Source organism: Ochotona princeps, chromosome 4 (genome assembly GCF_030435755.1).
Source record: "Ochotona princeps isolate mOchPri1 chromosome 4, mOchPri1.hap1, whole genome shotgun sequence".
NCBI classification, from domain to species: Eukaryota; Metazoa; Chordata; class Mammalia; order Lagomorpha; family Ochotonidae; genus Ochotona; species Ochotona princeps.
Window position 1 is genome coordinate 39,036,014 of NC_080835.1, and position 14,590 is coordinate 39,050,603.

Consider the following 14,590-nt stretch of genomic DNA (forward strand, 5'->3'; position numbering starts at 1 on the left):
CACTTAGCCATATCATAATATGTATTCTTCATTATTGTTTAAAGATGTGTTTTTTCTGTGTCAAACAGGTAATACGTATAACATACCAGTTCGCTTCTGGATTTTGGATTCTCACCCTTTTGCACCCCCAATTTGCTTCCTGAGGCCAACTGCAAATATGGGAATCTCAGTTGGAAAACATGTGGATGCCCAAGGCCGGATCTATTTGCCCTATCTTCAGAACTGGAGCCATGTAAGATTAATTGGATTTTACTCAAATGACTTTTATTTTCCTGAATTTTGTCTTTGATCCTGATGGTACAGCTAATTATAATACTGTATTTCAATGACACTCTTCATGTGGTCTTGAAAGTGACTTGGACTTGAGTTCCTCAGGCTCAGCCGAGTCCCAGAACCCTCATGACAGTAGCCTGTGCAAAGCTGATCTCTGTAGGTCTGGGAGCCAACTGTTGTTTGCTCCCTGAATTTCTCTTTTCCCAAGGATTTATATATTTATTTATTTGAAAAGTAGAATGACAGAGAGAGAGAGAGAGAGAAACAGACTGACAGAACGAGATCTTTCATGATCCACTCCCCCAAATGCCTAGAACAACTGGGGCTGGGCCAGGCTGAAACCAGGAACCAGGAACTCCCATCTAAGCCTCTGTCATAGGTAGCAGGAACCCAAGTATCTGGGTCATCATCCACTGCCTTCCCAGATGGATCCGAAGCCGATTAGCCAGGACTCAAACTGGCACTCCAGTGTAGGGTTCAGGCATCACTAACAGCGGTTCAACGTCCCACGCCATAGTACCCACCCTCTGCTCCCTGCCTTTCTGTCACCCTAAGGTGCTTGAAAAGGCACAGGAAAAACTATCAGCAAGATACTGGGGCCTTATTTTCCAGTTCCTCCCTATTAAATATTCTTATTTAATAAATATATTTCTTTGCAGTTTTGTCCATTTCTGGTCCTTTTGAAGACTGAATTATGCTGTATGTGATCTTCTGTAATGTGCTTTGTTTTAACTTTTCATACGTTTTAAAATTTATCTGCACCAATGAATTTTAGGAAACTAGTTTATTTGTTTTATGAGTCTTTATGTTGTGCAATTTTGTGTTCTGCTTTGTTTTTTCACCTCCAATAGCATTTCTCCAGATCAAACTTCAAATGCTTAGTTGTTACTGGGTGGCTGGTAATCCAACATAAGAACACTACCTAATATTTACAAATTTGTCTTTTATAAGATATTTAATGATGAACATCTCTAAAAGTAAATGTTTGTGTATAGTTCCCTTGTTTGTGTATGTCCTTTCTTCCTGATGAAAAATCTCTAGATATAGAATTATTGGATTGAATGTTTTAGATATTTTGAAGATCTTATAAATTGCTAAACTGACTTACAGAAGGTAGAAAACTATTTTATTCTACAGTCACTAGTAGAAATTAGTATAAGAGCATACTTTTTTTTTTAATTGGAAAGTAAGATTTATAAAGAAAAGGAGAGATAGACCTTCTATCTGCTGTTTTACTCCCCAAGTGGCCACAACAGCTGGAGCTCAGTCAATCCAATGCCTAGAGCCAGAAGATTCTTCTGGGTCCCCCCACATGGGTGCAGGGTCCCAAGGCTTTGGGCCGTCCTCAACTGCTTTCCCAGGCCACAAGCAGGGAGCTGGATGGGAGGTGGAGCTGCCGGGATTAGAACCGGCGCCCATATGGGATCCCGGTGCGTTCAAGGCGAGGACTTCAACTGCTAGGCCACGCCACCAGGCCCTGCAACTCTTTTCTAAGTCTGAAATTATTTCAAAGTGAAACGCTTTTAAACAAGAAAAATTATTTCAAACGTAAGTATCTACGGAGTACAATAATGCTACTTTCTTATGTTAGGGATGTGTTGACTTAGTATTTTTTGTTTTGCTTTGTTATTTTTAGTTGCAAAGAAGTTAAAAGTATTACATTATTTCTGTGGTGGTTTTGAAAAAAACGACAACATTGGCCAATTCAAAAGCAATGTGTAATTTTAAAGATGCATCCTTTACGGGCTGTCTCTAAGGTATAGTAGGTTAAGCTCCCATGTGGAACTGGCATCCCATATGGACACCTGTATGAAGATCCCAGTTAATGTGCCTTGGAAAGCAGCAGAAGATAGCTTAAGTCCTTGGACTCCTACGCTCACGTGGGGGACCCAAAAAGAAGCTCTGCTGACATTGTACTGGCCCAGCTCCAGCCATTGCAGCCATTTAGGGAAGATCTACGTCCCTTCTTCTCTCCATGTTAATCTGCCTTTCAAATAAATATAAATAAACCTTTTTTTTAAAATATGCATTCTTTAGCAAAATCTGTGTGTAACTTTTCCCTTTAAATGTATTCTACAGCCTAAATCTGTCATCGTTGGACTAATTAAAGAGATGATTGCCAAGTTTCAAGAGGAACTTCCCTTATATTCTCTGCCATCATCTGATGAGGCTCGGCAGGCGGAGTTGCTAGCCTATATTACAAAAATAACTGAAGGTTTGTATATATATTTTTAAAGATTTTTTTTTTTTATTGGAAAGGCAGAATATGAGCAAGACAGACAGAGGTCTCTCTGTTTTACTTCCCAAATGAGCAGGTAAGATGCCAGGAGCCAACAGCTTCTTCCAGGTCTCCCCCATGGATGCAGTGCTTATGTACATGGGAGGAGCAGATGATGGCGTGTCGTGCAGGAAGGAGATCTGGTTTCAGCTTGAACTAGTCCCAGTTGTTTCTAGCCTAAGAATAAAGCAACAGATGGAAGGTCTCTGCCTCCCCCTCTTTGTCACTCTGCATTTTACAGCAATCAACCAGTCTTTGGAAAAATACCAAGTCCTCAGGTTTTGGAATTTTAGTAAGATATTAAGCATTCTTCTGTGTTTTGTACCAGAGCAATTAAGAATCAGAATTTTTAAAAAAGATTTATTTATTTTTATTGGAAAGGCAGATATACAGAGAGGAGGAGAGACAGAGAGGAAGATCTTCTGTCCAATGGTTCACTCCCCAATTGACCCCAACAGGTGGTGCTGTGCCGATCCGAAGCCAGGAGCCAGGAACCTCCTCCAGGTTTCCCACGCAGGTGCAGGGTCCCAAGGCTTTGGACCGTCCTTGACTGCTTCCCCATGTCACAAGCAGGGAGCTGGATGGGAAGTGGAGCTGCTGGGATTAGAACCGGCGCCCATATGGAATCTTGGCGCATTCAAGTAGAGGACTTTAGCCACTATGCTACTGGCCGGGCCCTAGAATTTTTTTTCCAGAATATGGAAATCCTAAATTTTTAGGACTTTATATAATTTTTTAAAGATTTATTCATTTTTATTGGAAAGGCAGATATACAGAGAGAAAAAGAAACAGAGAGAAAGATCTTTCAACTGCTGGTTCACTCTGCAAGAGGCCACAACAGCCAGAGCTGGGTCTACCTGAAGCCAGAATCAGGAGCTTCTTCCGAGTCTCCCATGCAGGTGCAGGGTCCCAAGGTTTTGGACCATCCTTCACTGATTTCCCAGCGCACAAGTAGGGAGCTGAATGGGAAGAGTAATAGCTAGGGCACAAACTGGTGCCCATATGGGATCCCAGTGCGTGCAAGGTGAGGATTTAGCCACTAAGCTATTGTGCTAGGCCCAGAATTTTACATAATATTTTAAATATATTTTAAGGTCCCGGTGGCGCGGCCTAGCAGCTAAAGTCCTCGCCTTGAGCACCCCGGGATCCCATGTGGGCGCCGGTTCTAGTCCCGGCAGCTCCACTTCCCATTCAGCTCCCTGCTTGTGGCCTGGGAGGGCAGTTGAGGACGGCCCAATGCATTGGGACCCTGCACCCGCGTGGCAGACCTGGAGAAGGTTCCAGGTTCCTGGCTTCGGATCAGCGTGCACCGGCCATTGCGGCTCACTTGGGGAGTGAATCATCGGATGGAAGATCTTCCTCTCTGTCTCTCCTCCTCTCTGTATATCTGACTTTCCAATAAAAATAAATAAATCTTTTAAATATACATATGTATATATATTTTAAAAGACCCCTTCTTCTAGCCTCTATCTAGAAGAATATTTAGTAAAGATTCCTATATTACTTGGGTTCATTTGTTCACCAAATATTTTTTTTTTAATTTCCTCTATGGATCAGTACTGTATTTTCTGAACTACTGGCTGCTTTATTTTTTTTTAAAGACACTTAAACGATTATTAATGTTATTTTTAAGTTCTGAGGATAATCACTTTTCTTTCTAGGTGTCTCGGATATTAATTCAAGGAGTTGGACAAACCAAGAGAATAAAACAGTCAATAAAATCACTGTGGTTGGAAGTGGAGATCTGGGTGTTGCCTGCATATTAGCAATTTCAGCCAAGGTAGGTAAGCATATACTTATAAATACATCTGCCACAGCAGATGTATAGCAGATGTATATTTTTAGGCAGTTTATGTTAATATTGGAAAAGTAACAGCTTCATTTTGGCATGTAGGAAAACATTATTTTGCCCTAAAGTATATTTAGGAAGTAGATGAATAAGTAGCTGAAAGCTGGAAGCGATGCCCCATTTTAATTACTAGTTAGTCATGGAATAGATCTTTTAAAAAGTGATTTAACAGTGGCCTCGTCGCAATCCAGCTTGATGTTCATCTGACTTAGTCACAAATTCTTTTGTGTTTTCTGAGTCATGCTGCTTTAATTAAACTCTTATTTAATGCAATATTGAATTTTATTTGAAGAAGTTTTAAGAGCTGTAATGGTACCATATGTAATGTTTAATTTTAGCTCTTTCTAAAATTAGTGGTTTTTTTTAAAATATTGCCTTTTCCTTTATAATTACTTTGTTTTAAGGTCATAGATTTAGAATTGATATTTTACACTAGATTAGGACTCAATTATTTATCCATCAGTCTTTTTTTCTGGATATTCTGTATATAAATTTTTGATAGAAAGACCCATGTCCCCTTGCAGAGAGGGTCAGCAGTCCTGCCTGCTTCCCCTGGAGCCTGGTGGCATTTGAGAGGCGTAGCCTAGAAACACTAGCTGTCCCATATATATTTATTTGGTTACTGATATTAGTTTTTCTTTTTCATTAACATTTTATTATTTTGCCATTTAAATCCCTCTCATTGTGTTAAAAAAAATTACGTGCTCACATTTACATACATGTAGGTCCTACTTCAACAAATAATTTAAGTTCAGGGAGCTAGAAAATGTTAGAAGCAGACAGCTCAGAACACCTTCTGATAACTTTTGTATGTAAGTTTCTTTTTTACAGCCCTCTCAGTACACTGTTCTCTTAGTTGGAATTTGATTTGTTTTCAGTTCTTTTGTTATTAAATACGATGTTCCTATAAAACATTACAGATTTCTCATTTGCTCTGCTCTTTGGGGTGTTCATCATCTCAAAAAATAGCTCTAGTGAGTTGGAGGGCATGGATGCTTTCATGGCACTTGTTACAGCTTGATAGATTATTCTTCAATAGGACAGACCAATTTGTGCTCCTAACAATAACATGAACATCTACCTGATTTCTTCCATATTGCTACTAATATGTATTCATCTTATTTGTAATTATTTGTCTTTTTTGGATACACACAGGACATTTAAAGTCGTGTTTCTTTATCAAAGAGTCTTACTGTCATTACTCATCTCTAAATTGTTCCAGTAGGAATCTTCTTCCATTTTCCTTTATAAACCTTAGTGTTTTGGTATAAGGTATACAATTTAAATACAGCAACAGTAATAGCATTCAAATAGTAGTAGTAGTAGTAGCTGCAGTAACTAGGGTTTATTAAATGCTGACTACTGCCACTAAACACTTGACTCATTTTTACAGCAGCCCTGTTCCTTAGGTACTGTTGTTACTGCCATTTTACAAGTGAAGATCCCAAGGCAAAGAGAGGTTACCGGTGTGTACAAAGTCACACTGTTAATAAATAATAGATTTGAAGATAGATAATCTGTTCACCAGCTCCTTACTATTCAAGTATGGCTCTTAAACCAACAGCATTGGCATCATCAGAGACCTTATTAAAAATCAGCAATCCAGGCCCAGCACAATAGCATAGTGGTTAAAGTCCTTGCCTTGCATGTACCGGGATCCCATATGCACACCAGTTCTAATCCCAGCAGTTCCGCTTCCCATCCAGCTCTCTGCCTGTAGCCTGGGAAAGCAGTCGAGGACGGCCCAAAGCTTTGGGACTCTGCACCTGTGTGGGAGACCTGAAAGAAGCTCCTGGCTCCTGGCTTCAGATTGGCTCAGCTCCAGCCATTTCAGCCGCTTGAGGAGTGAATCATCGGACGGAAGATCTTTCTCTGTCTCTCCTCCTCTCTGTATATCTGCCGTTCCAATAAAAATAAATAAATCTTTTTTTAAAAAATCAGCAATCCTAGACCCCAAGCCAAACCTACTGAGACAAAATCCGCCTTTTAATAAAATCCCTAGCAATGCCTAGTCTTCACCGAACCCTTAAGTGGTGATCCTTTTAGAGCTTGAGAATTTCTGTTCAAAACCACTGCTTTATACTGCCTCACTGTTGTTGATGAACATTATGGTGGTTTCTACTCTTTGGAACATTCTTTTTTTATTACTTTTTGTAAACTCAGGTATATAGAGAGAAGAGAGAGAGGCTCTTCCATCTGATGATTCAATCCCCAAGTGACCACAACGGCCGGTGCTGTGCTGATCCAAAGCCAGGAGCCAGGAACTCTTTCGGGTCCCCCACGTGGGTGCAGGGTCCCAAGGCTTTTGGGCAGTGCTTGACTGCTTTCCCAGGCCACAAACAAGGAGTTGTATGGGAAGTGGAGCTGCCAGGAGATGAACTGGCGCCTATATGGGATCCCAGTGCGTTCAAGGCAAGGACTTTAGCCACTAGGCCATGGCACCAGGCCCTATTCTTTAGAAATTTCTTAATGAATATCCACAAATGTTAGGAATTATACATCCTATTAAATTTGTAGAATTATTTCAATAAATTTGATTGATGGATTAAAGCAGTGTTTAAATTTTTAAAATATTTATTTTTATTTGAAACATAGAGAAATTAGAGAAACCGAAAGAGATCTTCCATTCACTGGCTCACTCCCCAGATAGCCGTAATATCTGTAGCTGAGCTAATCTAAAGCTAGGAACCAGCAGCCAGGAGCTTCTTCTGTGTCTTCCATATGGGTACAGGGGCCCAAGAATGTGGGCCATCTTCTGCTGTTTTCCCAGCCACATTAGCAGGGAACTGGATCAGACATGGAATAAGCTGGGACTCTAACTGGTGCTTGTGTGGTATGCTAATGCCACAGGCTTAGCCTGATATGCCTAGGTGCCAGCCCCTATATTTAATGTTCTGAGATTTTGCTAGAAATGGCCCAATTGCCCATGGATCCACCTGTGTGTGCGAGATCTGGCATTGGGAGAGGTTGATGGAGGACCCTGTGAAACTCCTCTGTCAGGACATAGTCCCTGCAGGTGAGTGCAAGAACCATGATAGGGAGCATCCCAGACCAAGCCAAGGAAAGGTACCGAGTAGCATATATTTGGCACAGGATGGGAGTGAACCAGGCAGGGCCAGTTTACATCACCTGCTGGTGAATCTGAGTACCAGAATAGAGTGTGGGTCAGGTCGGCTTCAGTCGCAACACGCCAGTACACATGATGGCCAGGACTGGGTGCCAGCTGTGCTGGGCTAGGCTGTAGCCCCCACCTACCTGAGCTGGAATTGGGGATGGGCCGGGTTAGGCCGGGCCAGGCTACAGCACCCACTGGAAAATGTCGAGGTGAGGCAGACCATGCCAGACCGGACTGCAGCACTCAACCAGCACATGCGAGACCCAGAGGGAGGGGCTGTGGAAAGCTCCCCTGTTGGACCTCCATCCCCACTGGAGAGCATAAGTTGGAATGGTGACAGATCAGACCGGGCAGTGCTCCAACACCTGTGAGCCTCATGTGAACTGGATCAGGGAAGAGCCAGGCTGGGTTGACTGTTCCTACTGGTGCATGCATAAGCCAGAGTGATTGAGGGTTGGTTGGGCTTTGCTGCAGCATCAGCTGGCAGATAACTTGCCCTGGGGGCTAATTCTGTCAAGCCAAACTGCAGAACTACCTGCAGAGTGCAACATCCAGGAGTGGAACTGGGCTCAGTAGGAAAACAGCGGGCACCTCTCTCTTGGGTTGCCACTCTGATTGGTGAGTATGAGAACCAGGACTGGGGCAGGCATGACTAGACAGAGAGTGGCACCCGGTGACATGTGTGGGCTGGATAGTGGGGCTGCTTGGGTTTAACTAGGCCTCAATGCTCATTAACATGCATGAGAGCTGAATGGGATATGGGACAGACTGGACCGTCGGCTGTACATACAAGCAAGCATGGGAACCAGGGCAGGGTGTTGGCCTTGTAGGGGTTATTATGGGTTGCTCCAGCTAGGCTGCAGCTCCCACTGGTTTGTGTGAGGGCCGAGCATGTGGTAGGCAGGATCAGGTTGGGCTGCAACACTCAATGGTTTGTGTAGAAGACAGGGCTGGAGACAGTACTGACCCAGCAATTGCAACCACCAGCATATGCATAGGGTGATTGGGGTGACAATCTGTGCCAGACCCTGTACTGGCAAGCATACATAAGAATCTGGTCTGGGATCACCTCAGACGAAGTTTCTTGGGGATCTCCCAATTGAATTGTTGGAGTCAGGACCCCAAACCATGGAGAGAATTGCAGCTTCCATGGTCTGACAGTGGAGTGCATGTGTCAAAGCTGGGCCTCCTCAGTGGCTCAGACGGAGCAGTGGACAGCATATCCACGTGCACATGGAGGATATGGCAGTGCATTGGAGCCTGCAGAGGACACCTGGTAGCAGAGCAGAGGACAGAACAAATTGATCTACCCTAGCCAAATGTTGGCAGTGAAAATCTGGGCAAGTAGAGATGCTAAGGTGGACTATGTCAGCCAGTGGGTTCTGAAGAGATTTTATCATGCTTGGAATGGCAAGATTGGTAGCAATTCAGAACAGTTAAACTATCAAAACCACTTGAGCAGTGCTCTCGGAGCATGCCCCACATCGGGGACCTGAGAAGGTTGGGAAGCTGGGTGTGGGCTTCTCCCTTTGTCTACCTCCTTCCCCCAGACACAGGAAGGAATAAAGAGAATGTGGAAACAATGATCTTACCCACTTTCCTGTAGCCTTTGACCCTTGGAGCCCTAATCAACTATGTAAAGATCATCAAAATTAAAAAAAAAAAAATAGTAATGGTCAAATTGTCCCTTTTATCAGCTATGCAGAGTTTATTCTGCATGCACAATGTATGAGCATTCCTGTCTTCTCACAAGTACTGCTGTTACACCTTTGAATTTTCGTTTGTCTAATGAATGAAAAAGTAACTCTTAGTTTTCTGTGCGTCAGCCTTATTGTGATTAACAACAGTGAACGTGATAACTGTGACGCAGAGAGATCTGCTCTATGTCACTCCTGTGTCAGATGATTTATTCTCAGAAACCCATGAAGGCGAAGTTCAGTGACCTTCCCGGTATTATGCAGTAAACAAAGAACTATAGCGGGTTGTTTCTTAACTGCCTCCTTTATGACCAGTACTCTGACAGACCCCTGAGCACTGATGCCCTTGCCCACTGAGATTGGTGAGTCCCTCAGGTTCCTGCCACTTTGGAGAAGGACTGTCACATAGGGGAAATGACTCCTGGGAGTTTCTGTGCTGTTATTTACGCTCAGTCCTCTTGCCTGTCAGGGAGCCGTTTACCGGCGTGGGGAGTATTTCCCATTAGCGCTCTTGGGAGGGTACCTCAGGGTGACAGGACTTGATTTTAGGTTAATGACTTTTATCCCCTTAAAAAAAAAAAAAAAGAAACCTGACCTTAGTTTTGACCTTCATGATAGAAATGGATCCCAGAACCACTTAAAGTAGATCCAAAAATCTGAACTCTTCAGTATGGAATTTATTACATAAAATGATAAAATCAAGATATAGGGCCCAGCGGCATGGCCTAGCGGCTAAAGTCCTCGCCTTGAACGCCCCGGGATCCCATATGGGCTCCGGTTCTAATCCCGGCAGCTCCACTTCCCATCCAGCTCCCTGCTTGTGGCCTGGGAAAGCAGTTGAGGATGGCCCAATGCATTGGGACACTGCACCCGCGTGGGGGACCCGGAAGACGTTCCAGGTTCCCGGCTTCGGATCGGCGCGCACCAGCCCGTTGTGGCTCACTTGGGGAGTGAATCATCGGGTGGAAGATCTTCCTCTCTGTCTCTCCTCCTCTGTGTATATCTGGCTGTAATAAAATGAATAAATCTTTAAAAAAAATCAAGATATAAATTTGAGTTAGCACTAGCAAAATTTAATGATTTCTGGATTAAGCCCTGTTAGATCTCAATTTTCAGTAGTCAGTTGTAATGGATCTCATCCTTTTGAACATAGCATACCAGTTCTTTTCTTTTTTTTTTTTTAAGATTTATTTTGTTTTTATCAGAAAATCAGATTTACAGAGAGAAGGAGAAACAGAAAGATCTGCCTTCCACTGGTTCACTCCCCAAGTGGCCACAACAGGTGGAGCTGAGCTGATCCGAAACCAGGAGCCACAAGCTTCTTCTGGGTCTCCCATGTGGGATGCAGTGTCCCAAGGCCTTGGGCCATCTTCTTCCGCTTTTCCAGGCCACAAGCAAGAAGCTGAAAGGGAAGTGAAGCAGCTAGGATATGAACCAGTGCCCATATGGGATCCTGGTGCACGCAACTAGGCAACTGTGCCGGGCCATGATAGCATACAAATCCTTATGTACTCTTACGTAGCCGTTCTTGACTTTTCTTCTTCAAATTTTCACTTATTCTATTTGAACAACAGAGACACAGAGCAGGGAGCTCTTACCCACATCTTCCACTGATTCATTCCCCCAAATGCCCACAGCACCATGGGGGAGAGAGGGAGAGAAGGTATGTGAGAGAGAGAGGGAGAGACAGAGAGAAAAATTGTCTTCCATCATCTGGTTTGCTCCTCAAATGGCTACAACAGCAGGAGCTGAGCCACCTGGGGCCAGTCTGAAGCCAGGGACCAGGAGATTCTTCCATATCCACCACATGCATGCAGGGGCTCACACATGTAGGCCATTTTTTCCCCAAGTGCATTAGCAGGGAGCTGAATCAGAAATGAAGCAGCCAGGACTGGAACCGGCACCCATATGGGATACCAGTACTACATGCAGTGACTTTACCCACTGTGCCACAGCTGTGGCCATTCTGAATGAATTTAACATGAGTAACTGGCCATGCCTACTGTAATGCTATTCTTTGTCTTTGTGTGTTTCACAGGGCATTGCAGACAGGCTCGTCCTCTTGGACCCCTCAGAAGGAACCAAAGGAGGGACAATGGACCTTGACATCTTCAACCTACCTAATGTGGAGATTAGCAAAGGTTTGGTTATTCTGCTTTAAAATACTTGCCTTATTTAGAGTTTTAATGCTGACAAGCACCTTGAAGAGATCACCTCATCCAAGTGTCTCATTTTACATATTGGGAAATTAAGATTCAGATAAGTTATTTTTTTGTGTGTGTTTTCAGTTTAACTTATTTTTATGATAGGCAGAGTGATAACAGAGAGAGGAGAGACAGCACGGAAGAGAGAGTTCGTTCTTCCATCCACCTGTTCACTCCCCAAATGGTCATAAAGCCTGATGCTGGACCAGGCCAAAGTCAGTAGCCAGAAGCTTTTCCTGGGTTTCCCTTGTGGATGTTTAATTTCCTTCTGGGAATTAAAACTCATTTGAAAATCAGTTAATGCCTCATCATGCCATGTCTAGGTTATTATAAGTATGTGGGCCATCTTCCACTGCTTAACCGAGCACACTAGCAGGGAGCTGGATTGGAAGTGGAGCAGCCAGAACTCCAGCTGGCACCCATATAGGATGCCAGCACCACAGGAGGCTTTACCTGCTGTGCACAGCGCCAGCCCCATGTATTGTTTAAGAGTCTTGGTTTATAGAGTTAGACAACAAGATTTTTTTAAAGATTTATTTTTTTTTATTGGAAAGTCAGATATACAGAGAGGAGAAGAGACAGAGAGGAAAATCTTCCGTCTGATGATTGACTCCGCAAGTGACCGCAATGGACGGTACTCACCAGTCCAGAGCCAGGAGCCAGGAGCTCTTCCGGGTCTCCCACGTGGGTGTAGGGTCCCAAGGCTTTGGGCTGTCCTCGACTGCTTTCCCAGGCCACAGGCAGGGAGCTGGATGGGAAGCGGGGCCACCGGGATTAGAACCAGCTCCAATATTGGATCCCAGTGTGTGCAAGGTGAGGACTTCAACCACTACACTATCACGCCGGGCCCTGACAAGATTTTCATCCCAGCTTTGTAATATTATAGCTCCAACATTTGTTAGATTTTCTAAGTTCTCAAAGTTCATTTTTCTAATCTGTTAATTGGCAATAGTACCTCCTTCTTGATATGTAGCAAAATACTAAACCAACATTAAGTAAAAAGTAATCATTTCACATTTCTTTCACTAAAAGTATGGTTTTAATAAGACCATAAGCTTTTTACTTCAATAAATAAAATTTATATAAATAAATGTAATTTAAAATGTTTTCCAATTCATTGAAGTCTTTTGTATATGTATTAGTATTAGTATATTAGTACAGAAGTGTGAACATTTGTGTAGATAAATATTGTAATTGGGGACATGGGATTGAAGACATTTTGCTAGTAAGGTTGTATCATAAAAAAAAAAAGATGGAGACCTTGCTGCTGCTTTATAGGTAAGATCAAATTATCATGCTGTCATTGCTTAGTTTTGCTTTTCCTTTCCTTAGATACCCTGTATTTCTCGACCATAATTTATAGTTTCATAATCCATACTGTACCAAAAAGCAGCAGCCAGAAAGTTAAACTTATAGCTCTTGGTAGGAAAAAATGGTTGTAGTAGTTTCAGTAAGCCTTTGAATCCCTGTTGGATCCAGTCAGTTCATGTTCCTTCTTGGGAAGGAGTGCTGTGGTTGTCTTAGTGATCACTCTGTAGGTTTCCTCTGAAGGATCCCCAGGGGAGCTGAATAGTCTCTTATGCTTGTCACTTGCAGGTACTGAGGTTCTTGGGGGACCTTTAACTCTTCCAAATCACTTGAGGAGGTTCTTTAGTACATAAATGGTAGAGATAGTGGGGCCATTTAGGACCCAAGGAAATTATTTCTGCCTATGTGCCTTATTAACCATCAGTAAGTATTGCTTCAGGTGGAATTCTTAGGACAGATGCATAGTGCATCATGCTTGCCACCAACTGGGAATTCAGTGATTATCTGTTGAATGTTGAATGAGTGTACAGCATCTTAGAGGAGCTTTCTTGTTCCCTTTATTAGTTTTAGAGCAGCTTTCTTGTTCCCTTTATTAGTTTTGATAATATATTTCTGGTAACAATTTAATTATTGCTACATAAAGTAATGTTAAATATAACATTAATTAACATCTCATAAATTTATTGTATGATACAGAGAAGTACACTAATGACTTGGGGGAATTAAAACTCATTTGGAAATCAGTTAATGCCTCATCATGACACATCTAGGTTATTGCAATGGACTGGTCCCTGTAGAGATACACATTGCTCCATTTGGGTTTTTTTTTTTTTTAAGATTTATTTTAATTTTTTGAAAGGTAGCATTACAGAGAAAGAGGGCCTCCTGGCTACTATTATTTTACTCGAAGTCAGTCTTGAGAGTGTATCTATCATTCAAAGTAGAGGAAGCTAAAAGAGAAAAGCAAATAATGGCAGGATATGTTGGGGCCAAATTGTAGAATTGTAGATTGAACTGCTGAGCAGTATTTACTAATGTGGACAAGACACCTGCCCTCTCCAGACTCCGGGCGTCTCATCTTGATGAGAGTGTAGTACAGCATGGTGGTCATGGCGCACTGAAGCCAGGTTGCCGGTGTTAGGCCTCTGGTCCTCCTCTGCTGCTCCCACTGTGCAACTGAGGAAGGGATTTCCCTTCCAGTGCCTTGGCTTCCTCATCTGTTAGAGAAGGGATGATACTACCCACTTGTGTTCTGGGGATTACGTCAGATGAATAAACACATGGAAAGCTCTCAGAACAGTGCTTTAAACACTGTAAACAGTATGAAACTGCTAACTACATCCCTCCCTGATGTCTTCCAGGTTTTTTTTTTTTAATTAAAGAAAAATTTATTTTATTGAGTATGACGGCTCAGTTGGCTAAATCTTTAGCCTTCAAGTGCCAACATCCACTATGGGTACATATTCATATCCCAACTGCTCCACATCCCATCCAGCTCCCTGCTTGTGACCTGGGAAAGCAGTGGAAGATGGCCCAAGTGCTTGGGTCCCTGAATCCACATGGGAGACCCAGAGGAAACTCCCGTCTTTGGATTGGCTCAGCTCCAGCCATGATGACCATTTGGAAATTAACTAACAGATGAAAGATCTTTCTCTCTGTGTCGCCTTCTCTCTGTAAATCTGTATTTCCCATTAAAAAATAAATAAATCTCTTTTTAAAATTTATTTCATGGGTGCTGGTGCTGTGGCATTGTAGCTTAAGCCACCTCCTGCAGCACCAGTATCCCATATGAACATAGGTTCAGCTGTTCACTTCCCATTTAGCTCCCTGCTCATGGATCTGGGAAAGCAGTGGAAAGTGGCCCAC

General features: G+C 42.9%; 1 protein-coding gene across 2 annotated transcripts in view; it reads left to right on the top strand.

The window, feature by feature from the left end:
• UEVLD (UEV and lactate/malate dehyrogenase domains) overlaps window positions 1-14,590 on the top strand; it is a 46,137-nt gene that overhangs the window by 11,874 nt on the left and 19,673 nt on the right. For both annotated transcript variants that reach the window (XR_009245309.1, XM_012929401.3), the window contains exons 4-7: window positions 69-232; window positions 2,353-2,488; window positions 4,213-4,331; window positions 11,251-11,353. Coding sequence is in view for 1 of the 2 variants with exons in the window: in XM_012929401.3 (XP_012784855.2) it covers window positions 69-232; window positions 2,353-2,488; window positions 4,213-4,331; window positions 11,251-11,353 (522 nt within the window). In the remaining variant the exon portion in view is untranslated. The remainder of the gene's footprint in view (window positions 1-68; window positions 233-2,352; window positions 2,489-4,212; window positions 4,332-11,250; window positions 11,354-14,590) is intronic.